At 38.7% G+C, this 20,453-nt stretch overlaps 2 protein-coding genes across 3 annotated transcripts in view; both read right to left on the bottom strand.

Annotated features, from left to right (window-relative positions):
• Positions 1-5,213: 5,213 nt before the first annotated feature.
• On the bottom strand, positions 5,214-7,151 carry LOC141401583 (uncharacterized). The gene is made up of 2 exons (XM_073981895.1): positions 6,851-7,151; positions 5,214-6,609 (listed from the first exon to the last, which is right to left on the bottom strand). The coding sequence occupies exons 1-2, from the start codon at positions 6,996-6,998 to the stop codon at positions 5,537-5,539; spliced, it is 1,221 nt and encodes a 406-aa protein (XP_073837996.1). The 5' UTR covers positions 6,999-7,151; the 3' UTR covers positions 5,214-5,536.
• An 8,323-nt stretch (positions 7,152-15,474) lies between these two features.
• Positions 15,475-20,453, bottom strand: part of LOC141401584 (uncharacterized) — a 31,594-nt gene continuing 26,615 nt past the window's right edge. For both annotated transcript variants that reach the window (XM_073981898.1, XM_073981896.1), the window contains exon 2: positions 15,475-16,574. In XM_073981898.1, coding sequence (XP_073837999.1) covers positions 15,616-16,574 — 959 coding nt within the window. In that variant the 3' untranslated portion in view covers positions 15,475-15,615. The remainder of the gene's footprint in view (positions 16,575-20,453) is intronic.

Raw genomic sequence — 20,453 nt, 5'->3', positions numbered from 1 at the left:
TAAAAATTTGGGTTGGGTCATAGGGTTTGTAACGCAACCAAACAAAATCTTACCATAAAAAATCAAAAATGAATTTAGAATTGTCACTGGTCAGAATAAATGGTAAAACCTTCAATGTCAAAGTAGACTAATTGGAATTAAAGACATTCCGATAAAATCAGTGCGAAAAAAAATTATGCATATTTTATTTTTGTTGGCTTTCTACGTTTTTCTAATTTTAACAGTTGTAAAAATCAATACGTAGCAAACGTATATGCCAAAGTAACTTCGGCACTTGTGTGTAAAAAATAAAAATATTATTTTTATAAATTTTTATCATTACTTACTTAGCTGGCCCATTATAGAACATTTGTTCCATAGACCGAACCGTGCTTCGCTTTTTGGAATACCGCGCTTTGTCATCTCTTCATCCACTTGTTTGCGCCATCTATTCTTTGGCCTGCCAATTTTGCGTGACCGCCTTTTGGCTCGAATTTATACGGTTTTTATCGCTCATTTTTATTATATGGCCTAGCCAACGCAATCGCTGTATCTCGATACGTTTGACTATATTGATATCGTGCAGATCGGTCCGTAGATCTTTCGAAGAATTTTTCTCTCAAACACGCCAAGCACAGCCTTATCTGCTTGCGCAAGTACCCAGGTTTCGGAACCATACATCAGCACGGGTAGTATCAGTATTTTGTAAAGCGTTATTTTTGTTTGACGATTTGTGGCTTTGTTTTTAAAGTGCTTACTTAAGCCAAAGTAGCATCTGTTGGCCAATACAATTCTTTTTTATACCCTATACCACAATGTGGAAAAGGGTATTATAAGTTTGTTTTGGTAAAAATTCATGTAACACCGCGAAATATTCGTCGGAGACCCCCAATGTGGTATACCATTTTTCATATCTCGACGAGATAAAGCGATTTTGAGATGTGTGTCCGTCCGTCAGTCCGTCCGTCCGTCCGTCTGTCCATTATAAATTGTAAACACGCTCCAGGCCGCAATTACGGACCGATCGTCACGAAATTTTGTATGGAGGTCGAGTTCAGATCAGAATAGATCCCTATTCTTATTGGTGATGATCGTGAAATATTTAGCGGGTGAAATGGACCAAAAACAAAATATTTATCCAATTTTGTAGCGGCTCTGTAGGTCTCAATAATAGTCCGATAAACGCGTAATTTTAAATAAGGTAAGAGTATATCACAAAGTAGAAGCTTGCATTTTGAGATGGCGATCGGATAATATTTAGAGGGTTAAATGGACCAAAACTTTTGTGTGAAAATTGCGAAAAATTTTAATATACAGCTTATATCTTAACTCCCTGAAGTGACATTCCGGACAAGTGAGATATACTTGAAAGTCGAACGCTTGACCTTTCAATTGATGCCAATTACGTTGGTGTGCATGATCAGATAACAGAGTTTACAGCCTAATATATACCATTATTTGTTTCTAGTGTAATAATAAACTCGCTAGAAGTCGCAATTATACATCAATAGACACGAAATTTTGCACCGGGTAAGAGTATAGGTCGAAAAAGATGCCTACAATTGTGAATGATGATCTGATATTCTTTAGCGGGTGAAATGGACCATTAATTTTGTATGAAAAATATACAAATTTTATTTTTGGTCGATATTTTAATTCCTTGAGGACATATATATTTCGCAAAGTAGCCTACATATGGAAAAAACTACTGACCTTTCCTCTGATGTAAATTGCAATAAAGTGTTTGCTAGATAACGGGCCTACTGCCTAATATATATTGGGTTCTGTGTAGAGAACCACATTTTTATACCATGCTACATATTGTCTCTCCAATAGTTTATGTAACATTACGAAATATTCGTCCTAGACCCCTTATTTGGTATGCCAAAATTCATATCTCGACGAGATAAAGCGATTTAGCGGTATGTGTCCGTCCATTAAAAATTTTAAACAAGCTTAAGGCAATTTGAACTTCAATAACAAATTTTTAAGCAGATTGTGTTCGGGCCAGAATAGAAATGATTAGTTTTTGGTGATGATCGTGAAATGTTCAGGGGATGAAATGGACCAAAAACAAAATTTTAACCAATTTTGTAGCGGCTCTGTAGGTCAAAATATTAACCCGCAAAATTTTAAACAAAGTTTACAAACCAACGTGAAGATCAGAAAATACTTAGCGGGTTAAATGGACTGAAACTTTTGTGTGAAATTGGTAAAAATTTCAATAACGTAGCGGTTAAACAACGGAAGTAGTAGTACTACATAAGTGGGTTCCATTACATTTTAGTTTGTGTGGACTAAATTTTCCTTTCCTGCTACAAAAATGTCTTTGTCATGCTAGATAACTTTTTGGTTTTGGTCATAAGTATTATACATTACATCTCTGATATTTGGTAATTAAATTTTCACAATCATTGAAAAGAAGTTCCGTGGAGAGCGATTTTCCAGGGATAGTGGTATAGGGTATCCCATGGTCGGCTCCGTCCGACTATAGACTTTTCTTACTTGTTTATTTTACAACTTATGTCGTTTGTTGTGTTTACGGCGGTGCCGAGGTATACAAAGTCTTTTACTACCTCAAAATTATAGGAACCAACTTCAACAGTTGGTCCGATCTCAATGGACGCATTGAGCGTCCACACCATCATCTTGGTCTTCTCGCCGTTTACCGCCACCTTACAGATTCTCCTTCGACCTTACTTCTTTTACTGATGGTCCCGTGATGTCTATATCATCAGCATAAGCAAGTAACATGTGGCTATTGGTGTAGATTGTGCCACATCCTTTGACGTTTGCCTCTCGTATAACCTTTTCTAGTAGGATGTTGAAAAGATCACACGAAAGGCTGTCTCCTTGCCTGAAACCTCTTTTGGTACAAAACTCTTCGGAGAGGTTCATTTCTATTTTAAATGAAGATCTTGTGCCAGTTAGAGTCATTTTACAAAGCCGAATGAGCTTGGCGGGAATACCAAATTCAGACATTGCTTGGAATACCTTTGAACGTAGCGGGCTGTCGAAGGCTGCTTTATAATCGACAAAAAGGTGGTATGTGTCGATCTGCATCTCCTGGGTCTACTCCTGGATTTGCCGCAGGGTAAATATCTAGTCAATGGTGGACTTGCCAGGTCTAAAGCCGCATTGGTATGGTCCAATTATTTCGTTGACCATGGGCTTTAGTCGTTCGCACAATATCCCTGACACTATCTTGTAGGCGATAGGGAGAAGACTTAATCCCCTATAGTTGGAGCATAAAGTCTTATCTCCTTTCTTATGAACGGGACACAGGATGCTCAGGTTCCAATCGTCGGGTACGCGTTCTTTCTACCAGATGGAGCTAACTAGCTGATGCATACACCTTATCAGCGTGTCGCCTCCGGTTTTAAACAGCTCGGCTGGTAGGCCATCAGCTCCTGCTGCCTTAAGGCCTGCGTACATAAGCTGCTCTGCCTGATTGCCTTGCTTTCCTGCTTAATTTTTGACATAATAAAAATAAAAGAATAAAGAAGGCCGAGGAAATTTCGAACTGGGTTGCCCTTTTCTTTTTTATTCTTTTATCAGAAATAAGCAAGGTAAGCAGGCAAGGCAGCTTATGTACGCAGGCCTTTATTATTCTTCAGCCGGTTTATTGCTGTCTTTGCATCATCTTGGCCGGATGGTATACATTAAATACCATCTTCGGACTTCATTCTTTCTCCTGTACATCTCGATTTGTTCACACTCCCGCTTTTCCATCTCTCTCTTTTTCCTGCGGAAAAGACGTTTTTTCTCTCTCCTTTCTCCCGATAACTCTCTCGTGCGCTACGCGTTGCCACTGATTGTAGAGTAACCCTATATCGCGCATTTTTCTCTTCGTTAGCAGCACGACACTCTTGGTCATACCATGGATTCCTTGGTGGAGGTCTCTGGTATCCAAGTACTGATTTTGCGGCTGTTTACATGGATTGGGAAATGTTTTGCCATTGTCCTGATATGTTATCGGGACGAGGAGTGTTTTGATTAAGCAGATGAGTGGAATATGCTGTGGCTATCTGTTGTGATTGCAGCTTACCGATGTCCAACTTCCGTGTTGTGTCTGTTCGCACTTTAATCTGGTACGTACCTACGTTTAATCTGGTACGTACCTTTGCTGCAACAAGGTAGTGGTCCGAGTCTATGTTTGCACCTCGGAACGATCGTACATCTAACACGCTTGATGCATGTCTTCCATCTATCACAATGTGATCATTTTTATGTCTTTTTCTTTGATCTGGCGACAGCCAGGTGCCCTTATGAATATCGAGATGCTTAAATCTGGTACTGCTAACCACCATGTTTCTTGCAGCTGCAAAGTCTATCAGCCCCATACCATTGTCAGATGTTTCACTGTGGAGACTGAATTTACCGACTGTTGGGCCAAATATATTCTCCTTTCCAATTTTGACATTAAAATCGCCTAGTATAATTTTAATGTCATGGGCAAGGCAACGGTCATAAGTTTCTTCTAAGCGCTCGTAAAATATATCTTTGGTCCGGGTTAAAATAAATGAAAATGTAGCTTATGTTTCAATTTTTCGTTTCTATTCACTTGTAAATATGCACGGACACAGCGAACTTGTTGTCGCCCGAAAATGAACTTTGTGGCAACAGGATTTGACGGCGTCAGGCGACTGTTGCCATCCACAATGTAAAAATGGCAACTGGTAACGCGACTCGATGTTTGTCCCAATACGGAAAACATCCATTAAATTTGCGATTTCCATGGGATTAAAAAATATTTCAGAAGAGAATTATCACTATAGGTCCAGGTCTACCTATATCCCCCATAGAAGCATACCTTTTGATTTTCTATAGTTTTTAGCCGCATTATCTTATCGAAATATCGGAAATTGGTATACAGTCTTGTTTGAATCTACAAATTTTCCGCCAGAAATTTGTAGGTATGCACGGTACCTCCCTAATTTCGGAAGCAACATTTTTTACCGAAATTGCTGATTATTTCATTTTACTTCAATGCAACACGTGGTGGAGAGTATTATAACAAGTTCGGCCCGGCCGAACTTACCGCCGTACTTGTTTTTCAAATGTACTTGCCTTGCGAAATGCACAATTTGTGTAAGTTGTCTTCTGAAGATATCTCGTCCCTATTTGACACCTCTAATCATATACATAGGAGTATACTCTATATTTTATTCCTCCACTAGTTACCTACAGTCGACAAATAAAGTATACTTTTAATTGGAAGTAATTATTAATAATTTAAAGATTTAAAAAAATTATATTTATTTCGATTTTCTGTTTTAGTTCATAAATAAACTACATAATACAAACTACATTAATACCTCGATTTGCGTTGTTTCGATTTTTGTTAAGCAAAAAATAATAGATTAATTTTCGATTTGCGCTGCTTAATCGGTTTGCGTTATTAAAAACTAATATTTGTGGCTTTGAATTTTGTGAAGAGATTATTCAAAAACATGGGGAAACAGTGTTTTGATTTGCGTTGTCTCGATTTACGCTGGAACCAATCAATAACGCAAATCGAGGTATTAGTGTACATAAATGAATACATTTTATTCCATTACAAATACTTGGAACTAGTCGATGTAGCTGGATTTATGGTATGATTTCCATGAGTTCGTTGATGGCTGTTATTTTGGAATGCAAGGTGCTGCAGTGATTGTTCATGACTTCTTTGACTGGACATTGGCGCGGGCGTTAGGGGTGGCGGTACAACCACTGTATTGAGCATGGTGGGTACCAAAATATTCAATATCAAATCACTCATGCGAGCACGAAATTGTAAATTTTGTAAATCATTCATTTTCTTCATTTGTGGCAAAAAACTGACAAGAAAATTATAGTCAGGATCGCCGATATGATCTGTAGTACGTTTCATATCTTCTTGAGTGGATTGCATCAAGTTCTGTTCCTCCTGTTCAAGATTTTCGAGGAAATGAACGCGTTTTTCACTCCGTGCTGAACAGTGGCAATCTTTTTTGTTGTCGCTGCCACTGGGAATTGCTGTATCGACATTTTCTTTTGGAAGTTCTGCCACTTTAATTCTTGGCTGTACAGGCAATGTTGCTCGAGGTGTTGGTGATATTCGCTGGAAATTATTCAATGAATTTGCAGTTTCTGTGGCCAATGGCATCTGGGCATTTTCTACTGATGTTTTCTGTTCATTAGTTGCTGGTGATACTTTGACTATGGATATTTTCGCCGGTATACGTCCAAATTCGGATTCTTTTGGTAACAAATCATTTTGAAACTGTTCTGTCATGTCCACGGAATCAAAATCTTCAAATTCTGCATCTACATTAGAATCATCAATTTCTTCATTATCTTCATATTCTTCAATACAATAGAATTCACCACCACCACCACCAACGGTTGGTGGTTCTACTTTGATTTCAGAAATATTTTGTTTTACAGATTCATTAAAATCTTCAGTTGAATTGAAATCTTCTGTTGAATTTGTGCTTTGATCCTGTTCAATTTCATGGCGTTTTCTACGTTTGCGCTTGGTGTCCTTTATAAAGCTTAGATCTTGAAAATATGGCCACTTGGAAACTTTATTACGAAATTCGCAACGTTTTAGCAAAGCACGATATGTATCACGTAAATTTTTCCATTTACGTCGACATTGTTCGGCTAAATCACCGAGTGCAGGGTTACCACAGATTTCGTCCGCAAACAGCGATTATACACACACACAAGCATTGAGGTATTGTCCAAACGACACAAAAGACGAACGATAAAAAGAGAAGAAAAAATAGAAAAAATAAAAACCATTACTTAATTTGTTGTTCTTGTTTTCATGTATTGTTGATAAGCAATGAACTAACAACCTAGTCAGGTAACGAATAACTTTTTCTGGTTTTCTTTTACTTACCATCGTCAACTCCAAGAGCATTTGCCACATCTTTCCATTGTCTACAGACGATTGCATGGCATTTGTAATCGCAATGTGTTAAATCCCATAAACCTGGTCTTACGCGTACTTCACGAATCAAACGTTTAGCATCTATTCCGTTCGACATTTTTCGTTCAACTAATATCGCATCGTTAGGAGTGTTTGTCGTTACCCTACAGAAGAGCACAGCAAAGAATGAAGCGAATTCAGTGAGAATATGCTGTTGTTGTTGGTGGTGTTTGTGGATTGTAGAGAACACACATTGCCTTGGATTCTCAGTACATACCTAAAATATGTATGTATGTATACATATAAAATTCTTGTTTTTATTGTAGGGTTTAGGTTTTTGATTCGTTTGCAAAAAATATTCTGCCATGGAAACACTATGTAAGTTCTGTATCGTATACATTCCTAATACCCATGAAGACAACAAAAGAAGTTTCAATGTTTTATTTACACTGGTTTTCGACTGACTCAGGGCAAAGAAGTACCTATTATTATTCGTCTGTTTATCTTAACCCGCCAATGGTGACGAAATTGTCTGTGAGACTGGCTGTATTAAAAATTGTTTTATAACTCGATTGTTGTTGTTTTTGAAGCGGTTTTGAGTAGCTGCAATATTGCACATCCCACTAGACTCGGTGTTTGAGACCGGCGTCATTATTAATCAAATTATTAATTGGTCTATTCCTTTACTTTTAAAAAATGGTAACAGTGGCAAAAGGAACGCTTTGCAGGTTAAAAATGGTAACCTCAGGCACGTAAAGGAACAGAGCAAATATGGTGTATGTATCTAAACTATGGAAGGTAAATACCGATGATCCACAGAGCTATAGGTCGGATTTTGGTTACCTTAACCAATCAAAGATAGAATGGTTTAAATACACATGAGACAAACTAAATAGACAATAATAAACACATGCGGTAAAGAAGAAAACATGTACAAAGTTTCCATCCTTTAGATGCCATTAACAGCTGAACAGCTGTGAAAGGTATTGTATTTGAAAAAAAGATACGAGTAACAATAGAACCTCAATGTAAAAAGTGGGATTGAAACTGTATTGTCAACGGGAGCCAAGAATTGTAAAATGTGCTGTTAAACACATAATCAAGGCGAATTTAAGAAGGTGATTCAAAAGGCGAATTGAGGCGAGTTCAGGCCGTAGTCTTCATTTGCTGTCAAACTATTTTGCACGAAAAAAATGGTAAAATATTTTTCGCGAATCTTAAATAGAAACGTTAGTTGGGTTCCATTACCATTTCGTACCAGCTTTGTTCCAGAACTAAAAAGTTTTTAAAATTTGTACCACTTTTACACATTTTACCCTAAAAAGAGTTCCCGTACACAAAAAAGTCGTAAAATCATAGATGGGCTTTCTCGCACGCCAGCGTTGCTGTGGTTTGTTTCTCTTTTTCGTTGTTACAACATAAATAAACATTTACGGATTGTTCTGTTATTGTTTTTTTTTAACAAAATTGTTGTTTATAGTTGTTTAGATGCCGTATGTGTCTTAAAAATATTAAAAAAGTAAAAAATGCTTACAAAAAGGCTGTTTTAATGTTTCCCTTAAAACGTATTTAAGAGTAATTTTGACCATCTATGCGTAAAATGTTCACTTCTCTTTAAACAAAAATGGCGCTGAATGACGCTCTCTTTAAAAACTTTTTACACGACAAATTTGGGCGAGTAAAAAATAGTAACATCGTGGAGTCCGATTGGCTGATACGCCGACTTTGACATTTGTTTCAATTTTTTGATGTATTTTCCATTTTTCCGTTCCCGAACTATTTTAAAAAAACTTGTGTTTGAGAACAATTTTTTTGCAGTTCTCTCTTTTACGAGTTTTACTATTAAAAAGTACGGGAACGAAGCTACCGTTTTTAACCTGCAAAGCCTTCCTTAACCCCAAAAAGTGAAAAACTGGAAGCCATTTTTAAGAGAATGAGAGAGGAGAGAGCAGAAATACCTTTCTATTCTTCCACAGGCTACCAGACGTATTTCTTCAGGTAAAAAATGGTAGAATTGATTTTTCGATACTTTTGATGTTCACTTGACAATGAAGAAAAATATGAACAAAAAATTAAAAACTGTGAAATAAAAGAAGAAAATTGAATTTTTATGTTTTTTTTTTTTTTTTTTTGACAGAAATCAGAGCGATTTTGAACAATTTTGACAGTTTTCCCTTTTTCCATTAAAAAAGGAACACAGATATTCTTTATAGAAGAGAAATATTTGTTATTTATTTTTTATTAAAAATATGTTTTGACACCAAATGAAGACATAAGTTGGTATTATTATATCACAATTGTTTCATTGAAATCACTGTAGTGTTTACCGGGACTAAATGACACAAAACTCACGAAAACTGGAGGGGAATGACATTTTATTTATTTTCATAGAAGCACACGCGCATATTTCATATTTAATTTTTGACGAATGTTTTTTTTTAAATTTTAAAAGAACCAAATTTTGAACGTGTACATTTTAATATGAACGATTTGTGTGACAAGTGGCAAGCAGTTTGAAATCAGCAAAAACAGATTGTAAGTCTAAATGTCTGCTTAAAAAATCAAAATATGATTAAATGAAGAATTAGAAAATCTTATTCAAGCTACACAATAATCTTTCTGGATAAGCGAACCTCCGAGTACTATTCAATATTTTAATTATGCAACTTACCCCTAAACATGGTGAAATAATAAGGTGTAAGGCATGGTGAAATAATAAGGTGTAACGCCAAAAACAGCTGATCTTCATACCAGTTGTCAAAATGCGTTATTTTGAATAAAATCACATACAAAATGTAAAAAAGCCATTCACAGTAATGCATTATTGTGAGAAAATTTGACGTTTGACATGATTTGATGTAACACCTTCTTATTCCACCATGCCCCTAAATAACTAAGGATATGATGTCGGTTAAACGGAAAGCCAGGGAAAAAATCTTGCGATTGGCAAAAGTGAAAACTTTATTTTGACGCGTAAAATGTTGGGTTATTTTGGTAATATTCATTTATTTCCTAATGAAACATTGGAGGGCCTAATATTTTCTGGGTGTATTACTTAATCAAAAATGCCGAGAAATTGAACACCTCTAATACATGCATGACGACTTCAACCTACATAAAAAGTTGAAAGAAACGGCAGGAATTCACAGAACAATAGCTCCAGCAATTCTCGTAGATGAAAATAACCAGCCGATCTTCGAAGCAACTGAAAAAAAGAATTTATTGATACGATATATTAAACAAATGTTCACAGATGAAAATCTATCAAAAAATATAACCGACTTGAATGCTGACGTCACTGGAACCCCTTTTACGAGATCTGAGTTGGAACAAGCTCTAACGTCTCTAAAAGACAAGAAAGCAACAGGGCCCGACGAAATCCCCTCAGAAATACTAGAAATGGAAATAATATACTATTGATAGTGGAATTATTTAATCACATATATAATACAGGCCAATATCCATATGATTGGCTAATCTTAACCTTTTTTGCAATACCGAAAAAATCAAATGCAAAAAAGTGTTGCGACTACAGACTTATTAGCTTGATGTGCCACATTCTAAAATTTTTTGTTAAAAGTATCCATAAAAAGTATCCATAAACGGAGGGTGACGTAGGGGATGGAAGATACCAAGGAACGGTCCTGACCGGTTTTAACATGGCAAAGCCCAGGATTTATCTTGGTCCCTCTTTCATCCCAAGTGGACACTGACCTCCCCGTGGTGTCACCTGGGGAACTGCCTTTAACACCCGTTAAAGGTAGTGAGCTAACATGTGCCGCGCGTTCACCCATAAGAACGTTAAAAACTTGGGTTTGGGCGTCGGGTTAGTAACCCTCCCCTAGAAAAAACAGCCTACTATGAAAAAACGAAAGAAAAGAAAAACAAACCCCTCTAAAGTTGACGAACCCCGCAAACGTTTTAAGGACCATGATCTGCGAATCTGCACCTGGAATGTTCGCACTCTTTATAGAGAAGGTGCAGTCTTCGCATTGGCAGACGTACTTGAAAAGTACAAGACCGATATTACTGCCATACAGGAAATACGATGGATTGGGAAAGGCGTCACAACAACACCTAAAGGTGACGCACTGTATTATAGCTGCCATGACGTAAAGCATGAGTTTGGTTGTGGATTCGTAGTTAGTCGGAGACTAAAACATCTTGTATCCAGCTTCACTCCAGTGAATGAAAGACTTGCTGCAATTCGAATAAAAGCTAAATTCTTCAACATCAGCTTTATATGCGCTCATGCTCCCACTGAAGAAAAGGATGAACAGACCAAAGATATATTTTACGAGCGCTTAGAAGAAACATATGACCGTTGCCCTGCCCATGACATTAAAATCATTCTAGGCGATTTTAATGCCAAAATTGGAAAGGAGAATATCTTGGGCCCAACAGTCGGGAAATTCAGTCTCCACAGTGAAACATCTGACAATGGTATGAGACTGATAGACTTTGCAGCTGCAAAAAACATGGTAGTTAGCAGTACCAGATTTAATCATCTCGATATTCATAAGGGCACCTGGCTGTCTCCAGATCAGAAAACAAGAAACCAAATTGATCATGTTGTGATAGATGGAAGACATTCATCGAGCGTGTTGGATGTACGATCGTTCCGAGGCGCAAACATTGATTCGGACCACTACCTTGTTGCAGCAAAGGTACGCACCCGCTTAAACGTAGCAAACAAAGTACGAACAGACACAACACGAAAGTTAGACATCGGTAAGCTGCAATCACAACAGATAGCCACAGCATATTCCACTCAACTAGCCCAATTGCTTAATCAAAGCCCTCCTCATCCCGATAACATATCAGCGCAATGGCAAAGCATTGCCCACTCCATGCAAACAGCCGCAAAATCCATACTTGGATACCAGAGACCTCCACCAAGGAATCCATGGTATGATGAGGAGTGTCGTGCTGCCACCGAAGAGAAAAATGCGGCATATAAGGCTACTTTACAATCCGTAGCAACGCGTAGCGCACGAGAGAGATACAGGGAGAAAAGGAGAGAGGAGAAACGTCTTTTCCGCAGGAAAAAGAGAGAGATGGAAAAGCGGGAGTGTGAAAAAATCGAGATGTACAGGAGCCAGAATGAAGTCCGAAAATTCTACCAAAGAGTCAAGCATCAAACTGATGGCTTTGGTACAGGCACATCCTCCTGTAGAGACCAGCAAGGTAATTTGGTAACTGATACAGATAGTGTACTCAGGATATGGAAAGAACATTTTTCAAATCTGTTGGTATCCAATAGCAGCGAAGACGACGAAGATACCACAGTCCCAATCCCAGAAGATGGTATTGAATGTATTCCGCCCAGCCAAGATGAGGTAAAGACAGCAATAAATCGGCTGAAGAATAATAAGGCAGCAGGGGCCGATGGCTTACCAGCCGAGCTGTTCAAAACCGGAGGCGACACGCTGATAAGGTGTATTCATCAGCTAGTTAGCACCATCTGGCAGGAAGAACGAGTACCCGACGATTGGAACCTGAGTATCCTGTGCCCCATCCACAAGAAAGGAGATAAGACTGTATGCTCTAACTATAGGGGCATAAGTCTACTCCCTATTGCCTACAAGATCGTGTCAGGGATATTGTGCGAACGACTAAAGCCAATGGTCAACGAGATTATTGGACCATACCAATGCGGCTTTAGACCTGGCAAGTCCTCCATTGACCAGATATTTACCCTGCGGCAAATCCTGGAGAAGACCCAAGAGATGCAGATCGACACCTACCACCTTTTTGTCGATTATAAAGCAGCCTTCGACAGTCCGCTGCGCTCAAAGGTATTCCAAGCCATGTCTGAATTTGGTATTCCCGCAAAGCTCATCCGGCTTTGTAAAATGACTTTAACTGATACGAGGTCCTCAGTTAAAATAGGAAAGAACCTCTCCGAAGAGTTTGGTACCAAAAGAGGTTTCAGACAAGGAGACAGCCTTTCGTGTGACCTCTTCAACATCCTGCTAGAAAAGGTTATACGAGAGGCAAACGTCAAAAGAAGTGGCACAATCTACACCAACAGTCACATGTTACTTGCTTATGCTGATGATATAGACATCATGGGTCGATCAGTAAAAGAAGTAACTGATACCTTTATAAAGGTCGAAGGAGAATCTGCTAAAGTGGGTCTGGCGGTAAACGGTGAGAAGACCAAGTTGATGGTGTCGACGCGCAATGCGTCCATTGAGCTCGGACCGACTGTGGAAGTTGGTTCCTATAATATTGAGGTAGTAAAAGACTTCGTCTACCTCGGCACCTCCGTCAACACAACAAACGACATCAGTTGTGAAATAAAAAGAAGAATTGTATTGGCCAACAGATGCTACTTTGGATTAAGTAAGCAGTTTAAAAACAAAGCCACATCTCGTCAAACAAAAATAACGCTCTACAAAACACTGATACTACCCGTGCTGATGTATGGCTCCGAAGCCTGGGTACTTGCGCAAGCAGACATGGCAGTGCTTGGTGTGTTTGAGAGAAAAATTCTTCGAAAGATCTACGGACCAATCTGCGTTGACGGTGAATATCGACGTCGCATGAACCACGAACTGTATCTGCTATACAACGACATCAATATTGTTAAACGTATCGAGATGCAGCGATTGCGTTGGCTAGGCCATATCATAAGAATGAGCGATGATGAACCCGCTAAAAAGGCGTATGAATACATGCCACATGGCGGTGCACGCAGAATTGGCAGGCCAAGGAATAGATGGCGCAAACAAGTGGATGATGAGATGACAAGGCGCGGTATTCCAGTGTGCAAAGCAACAAATAGAGAGGAATGGAGATCTCTTCTTAGTTCGGCCTATAGAACAAATATTCTGTAATGGGCCAGCTAAGTAAGTAAGTAAGTATCCATAAACGGATATATGCCAAATGTGAAGCTGCTGTGGGAAACTCTCAATTTGGGTTCAAAGAGGCTATGGGTACCCGAGAAGCCCTTCTCTGCATTCAAGTACTTGTTCAGAAATGTAGAGATGTGCAGAAGGACCTTTTTTATGTTTCATTGACTATGAAAAGGCTTTCGACAACGTCCAGCACGATAAATTAATGACTATTCTGAGAGACATTGGTATTGAAGAAAAAGAAATAAGATGCATACAAAACCTGTACTGGAATCAGAAAGCCCGGATAGAAGTAAATGGTGAACTAACTGATGAAATATCAATATCTAAGGGGGTCAGACAAGGATGCATCTTATCACCTCTGCTGTTCAACATATACTACTAAAAGATATTTCATGAATCGATTGAAACTGAACGCATAGGTATAAAAGTGCATGGAACATTAATAAATAATATATGTACGTTATGCTGATGACACCACACTGATAGCTGGAGCCTATCAGGATTGCAAAAACTATTAGATAGACTTACATGCGTAAGCGAGCTATATGGCCTTAAGATAAATATAAAGAAGATAAAATATATGGTAATCAGCAGAAAGGATCAAAATTACAATACAACACTCAAAATAAAAGATGATACAATCGAACGCGTTAAAAACTTTACATACTGGGGAATACTGTTGAACGAACAATGGAACATGTCAAACGAAATGAAACGTCGTGTGGAGTTAGCCAGAGGTGCTTTCTACAGATATAAGAAAGTTCTTACTAACCATGACTTGAGTCTCTCGACAAAGACCAGATTCGTAAAATGTTATATTTGATCCACATTATTATATGCAGTAGAAGCGTGGACAATAAAAAAGTTGATGAGAAAAAACTCGAAGCCTTCGCATTTTGAAAATACCTTGGGCTGCGCAGGTCACAAATGAAGAAGTCTTAAGAAAAATGAATTTGGATCGACAATTGCTGTAATCTGTCAAAAGCCGTAAAATTGCATACCTAGGACATCTCATGAGGAACGATAAGTACAAATTTCTCCAGACCATTATTAAAGGCAATGTTGAAGGAAATCGAGTTCGAGGCAGAAAAGAGTTATCTTGGATTAAAAACATCCAGGATTGGACTGGACACAGTAATGAAAGAAATCTAATACAGGCTGCAAGAAATAGAGAACTAATACCACTAACATAACATAAAATTAAGTATATAAAATAAAATGTACAAAGAACATATCTATTATATTGTATGATCGCTTTATATCCGAATACCGGATGTGCAAATAAAGAAGAAGATTAGGTAAGTTAGCGATCAATAAAAATTAATCGTAAAGGTCTACCGATAGTAACAGTGTTGTCAACTTTATTTGAAATTTCACTCATAATTTTGTTTCTATTACTGCAAGGATGTTTAGAATTTGGTATATAATATTCCTCCAGAGAATTGTCGATATAGGTCCACGTTTTGATATAGCCCCCATACAACGGTACCTCCAGACTTTCGGTATTTTTAAGGTTGAGCTTCATTTACCCTTATTCGTATTATGGAATATAGTTTTGTTGTATTCAATGTTTTTCATTAGGGATATGAAATAGAACTATGTACTTTGAATTTTCATAAAAATGTTTCCTTACCCTTAAAACTCGAGATTTGTAGGGTGTACGTAGACTGTACGTCGATTAAATCCTAGCCATAAATCCATTGAATTTGCACCTCACAGATTATAACACAGTTTTGTGATGGTTAATATAGTTATATTTGCAATAAATCATATATATTTCTCAAAGAATGAGATCGTTTTTTAATTTAATAAAAATGTGTAATGCCAAAAGATAAAAATCACTCTTAAAATAGTTTTGCATCATTACTGATTTCAAAAAAATTCAATTTCGTCATCATTTCTGCTGGGAGCAGCAGCTTTATCCTGATTTGTTGTCGATTCCGGCTGTGCTATTGCTGTACTGCTATTTCCACGCTCCACTTTAATAATAAGGGGTGCCGGTGTTAAAGGGGGCGGTGCCGGTGAATTGTGTCTCGACATATTGGGCGCCAATGTGCTCAATACCAAATCGCACATTCGTCCACGAAATTGCAAATTTTGTAAATCCGACATTTTCTTCATGTGTGGCAAAAAACTCACCAGAAAATTATAATCGGAATCATCAATGTGTGAAAGGGTTCTCCGGATATCACGTTTAGTTGAATTAATCAGTTGTTGTTCTTCCTTTTCAAGATCTTCCAGGAAATGGACACAATCTTCATTGCGTCGTTTTGATGGACATTTTTTACAGTCTTTCGGTTCGCCATCATTTTTCGATGAATGATGTTTTAATAAATTTGTTGGTTTTTCTATGGAACTATTCGAGAGATTTTGATCCAATGAATTGCCTAGGGATAATGTAGCCGATAAACGTCTGGCCGCCTGAGGTGTGGCAATACTTTGAAATTCTTCAAACAGCATATCGTTGACGATGTCATCGTCATCATCTTCGCCAGTAATGACATCTTTAGGTGCATGTTTATCGCCATCCTCGCCACTAATATGTTGGTGTTGGCGATTACGTGCTGTGGAATCCATTTGATATCTTTCGTCGAATGCAGCTTCATCGTCATTGGAACTTGTGTTCTCATGTTCACCGCCCGATGTGTAATGCGCTCGCTTACAATCGTTAATAAAACTCATCGGCTCAAAATATACCCATTTACTGTTGTAGTTTGCAGTCGGATCATACTCGCCCATTAGCTTGTCTCTCTCCATGCGTCGTTCAGTTCGTCGAACCTCAGCACGATATGCATCGCGTAAATTCTTCCACTTACGTTTGCATTGTTCGACTACGTATGGATATGTGTGTATGAATAACGAACCAAACAGCAGCAACCACAAAATCAAATGAAGGCGAAATGAAGCCAGCCAGTCATGAGACACACAGCAATTGGGCGAAATGGTGGTATACCAAAATCAATAGTGCAGCAGACAAGCAGGCAGGCATCCATGCAGTTGGTTTGTATGCGAGAGTATATGAAAAGAGACGAGAGTGTAAGCGAAAAATGGCAAATGTTTAAAAATAACAAAAACGAGGACAGTCAAGATATGGGCGATTCCATGAATAAGTGCATTGATAAAAGGCACAAATGAATTATTTTAGAGTAATTTCAATCGTTTAAACTTCACATTAAATAGAAAATTGGTCTTATCTATAAATATTTGAAATAACGCATATTTTTTCATTAAAAATATATGCGAAACAGTATTACTCCATTATCCGGGAAAATCGATTATCCGTGATGCCTCCGGTCCCGACCATTACGGATAATCGAGGTCCACCTGTACCTGTAATTTCTCTATTCTCCATTTTATTTAATTTATTCGCTAAAAAAATTTTTTGATACAAAATGTAACGGATAAAAGTGAAGTGGTACTATCTACACCACGGTTTAACGAAGCAGTATCCAATGGCTAATAGATGACACCTTTTAAAATTACCTGACCTCCACAGATGACATTTGCCTCTTGTCGTGTCTAAAACAATCTGTCACAAACCTTCAAGATAACTTCAGAGGCACAGGCCTACACATAATTTCAGCAAAAACTAAGTACACCAAGACCCCGCTTTGCGTTGTTTTCGAAGTTGCGTCGTTGGTTAGTTAATACCAATTTTCCCTATGCGTTGTTCGCTGTTGCGCTGTTTTAAGTTTGAGACTTTTTTAATTTTCTTTTGAAAGATGGCACACTTTTGTCTCTTTGAGAAAAAGTGGACATTTCGTTGTCTTCTTCTTTTTATTAGTATGCATGTAAATGATAGCACAAGACATCAATGCACGTTATTAAAACACATACATTAAAATCAATAAGTGCTCCGTTTTTTGATAAAAATAATAATTTTGTATGGGTAATTTCATCTACAAAAATATAACTATTTTCCGAATTCAAATGAGTGGAAAGAGTGCTCCCCAAAAGTAAAAAAACTATCAGTTTGGACATCTTGGGACGATGTGATAAGACAGAGAAGTCTGTGGACATAGCAAAGGCTTTTTTTTGGGAGTTGACAACAAGGAAGACAGTAACTAGAGGTACTCCCCAGGGAGGTGTACTCTCACCGCTGCTGTGGCTACTTGTGATAAACAATATTTTGGCGGAATTCGACAATCAGGGCATCAAGGTTGTCGCATAACTGGCAAATTCTTGTCCACAATTTCGGAGCTTATGCAAAGAGCCTTATCAAAGCTGTCCGTTGGGCCACCACAAATGGCCTTGGTGTAAATCCAACGAAAACAGAACTGGTATTGTCCACCAGAAAGCGTAAGCTCGGCGACTTCATACCACCAACATTGGATGGAGTGCAGTTACATCTATCTCCTGAGGCCAAATACCTAGGTACAATCCTGGATTCTCAATTGAGATGGAAAAAGAACGTCGAGGAACGGACGAAGAGAGGTATGATCGCACTCTATTCATGTAAGAATTCGATTGGGAAAAGTTGAGGGTTAAATCCAGCTATTATACACTGGTTGTATAATACTGTTGTGAGACCCATCCTATCCTATGGATGTCTTGTCTGGTGGCATGCGCTTCGACATAAATCGAACTCTGGCAACATAGACAAGGTGCAAAGGGCAGCCTCGATCCTGATAACTGGAGCTTTTGGAAGTACACCGCAAGCAGCTCTGAATGCGATGCTAAACCTCTTGCCCACGAGACTTAGCATCAAAGGTCAAGCAGCACGTAGTGCCCTAGGGCTACATGAATTGAATCGTTGTCGTGACAGCACCTATGGTCATGCATGCATTCTTCGGGAGCTAGGGCCAAACCTTAGCTTGAATCAGCAGGGGAAATTCAGCGACTACTTATCACCAATCCATAGATTTGATGATTTTGAGGTCGTTATCCCTAGTAGAGATGACTAGATCCGTAGTAACCCTCCTCTGGACGGTCTAGCTTTCTATACAGACGGTTCCAAGAAGAAGGTACCGGAGCTGGCGTCTACTGCGAGAAGCTTTGCCTCGAACACTCATATAGGTTGAACAGCGACTGTAGTGTTTTCCAAGCAGAAATGGCCGCAGAGTTGATAAAAAGTCTGGATGTTGAAATCTTTGAACCGGTGACTATCTTCGTTGATAGTCAGCCGGCTCTTAAAGCCATCAAATCCCCCAATATCAAGTCTGAGGCCGTTCTTGAGTGTAGAACTGCTTTGGCGAACCTCACTAACGCTGTCCCACTCTGCTGGGTACCGGGACACTGTGACATTGTGGGAAACGAGAAGGCAGATGTCAAGGGCCATTTGGCCGAATCTTTCAACAAAGAGAACAACTTCACTTTTAAGTTTGAGTAAATCAGAAAACAGGGTATTGAGGGAGTCGGCAAATGGCAGGATTATGGCGTGGACTATTGCAGGCTCTGTGATGATGAGGAGGAAACGGAGACGATCGAGCATATTTTATGTCGTTGCTCGATGTTAACTCGAAAGCGATATAGATTAACAGGAATACGCTTTCCTCCAAGCTTAACCTTCTACTCAAACATGGAACCAACAATCATAAACAACATAATCAAAAATCTGAATTGGCTGGGACGGCGCGACACATAAGCGTAACTCCTTCTCTGACAGTTTTTTCCACCATCGCCAAATAAACCACCCTCTCTTTCTTTATTATATCTTCATTTTTCTTTTTAATAATTCATTTATTACTACTTTCCAAACCACACCCTTTTTTCTTTATTCTTCTCTCTTTTCTCTTCTCTTGTCTTTTCAGGTAATTCTGAACCTCTTTTTCTTTATGGATGATCACAATGGACCGAAAGGTCTCCGAGTGGCGTAGTCAATATATATATATATATATATATATATATATATATATATATATATATATATATATATATATATATATATATATATACACTACACGCCCCCACACCTAACCTAGCAAAGGCTTTTGGTGTGGCTCCAACAACTTGTAACGTGACCGTTTCATATATGTATTTCTACATGCATCCGTTAGCATCAACGACCACTTCACAGTCAGTATAGTGGACAAATTTAACTTGGGGGTAATTAACGATAACCACCGTTTATAATAATTCTCATTCACTTCGTGTAACTACCCGAATATGTATTCTGGGTTTATTCACCGAAGTCGTCGATCACCAGCCGACAAAGTACGACAAGACGTTTCTAACACGCTCCAAGTAAGCTCCAAGTCTCTTAGCAAGCTCCAGCCTCTAAGCAAGCTCCAAGTCTCTTAGCAAGCTCACAGCTCTTAGCAAGCTCCATGCTCTTAGTAAGCTCCATGCTCTTAGTAAGCTCCAAGTCTCTTAGCAACCTCCAGACTCTTAGCAAGCTCCAAGCTCTTAGTAAACTCCAAGCTCTTAGCAAGCTCTTAGCAAGCTCCAAGTTCTTAGCAGGCTCAACGCTCTTAGCAAGCTCCAAGCTCTTAGTAAGCTCCAAGCTCTTAGCAAGCTCCAGACTCTTAGCAAGCTCCAAGCTCTTAGCAAGCTCCAAGCTCTTTTCAAGCTCAACGCTCTTAGCAAGCTCCAAGCTCTTAGCAAGCTTAACGCTCATATCAAGCTTCTAAATATTTACCGACCTCTTTCAGCAACCCGAATGCCATCGAGTCGAGTCATACACCCGACGACCGCCGAGCCGACAACCACCCGAAAGCATTACCGAACCACAACCGACAACTGCCGAGCTGAAAGTCGCCCGATTGCCCAGA

The sequence above is a fragment of the Musca autumnalis genome, unplaced genomic scaffold (genome assembly GCF_047663935.1).
Source record: "Musca autumnalis isolate F117 unplaced genomic scaffold, ASM4766393v1 scaffold_4, whole genome shotgun sequence".
NCBI lineage: Eukaryota > Metazoa > Arthropoda > Insecta > Diptera > Muscidae > Musca > Musca autumnalis.
The sequence above is the reverse complement of the archived record's forward strand: the minus strand, read 5'-3'. Positions and strand labels throughout refer to the sequence as shown.

What these genes read in the sequence shown, in the direction of transcription:
- LOC141401583 (XM_073981895.1), bottom strand. Translation starts at nt 6,998, where the DNA reads ATGTCGAACGGAATAGATGCTAAACGTTTGATTCGTGAAGTACGCGTA. An exon ending in TGCTCTTGGAGTTGACGATG is followed by an intron (nt 6,610 to 6,850) that starts GTAAGTAAAAGA and finishes TCGGTGATTTAG; the next exon opens with CCGAACAATGTCGACGTAAA.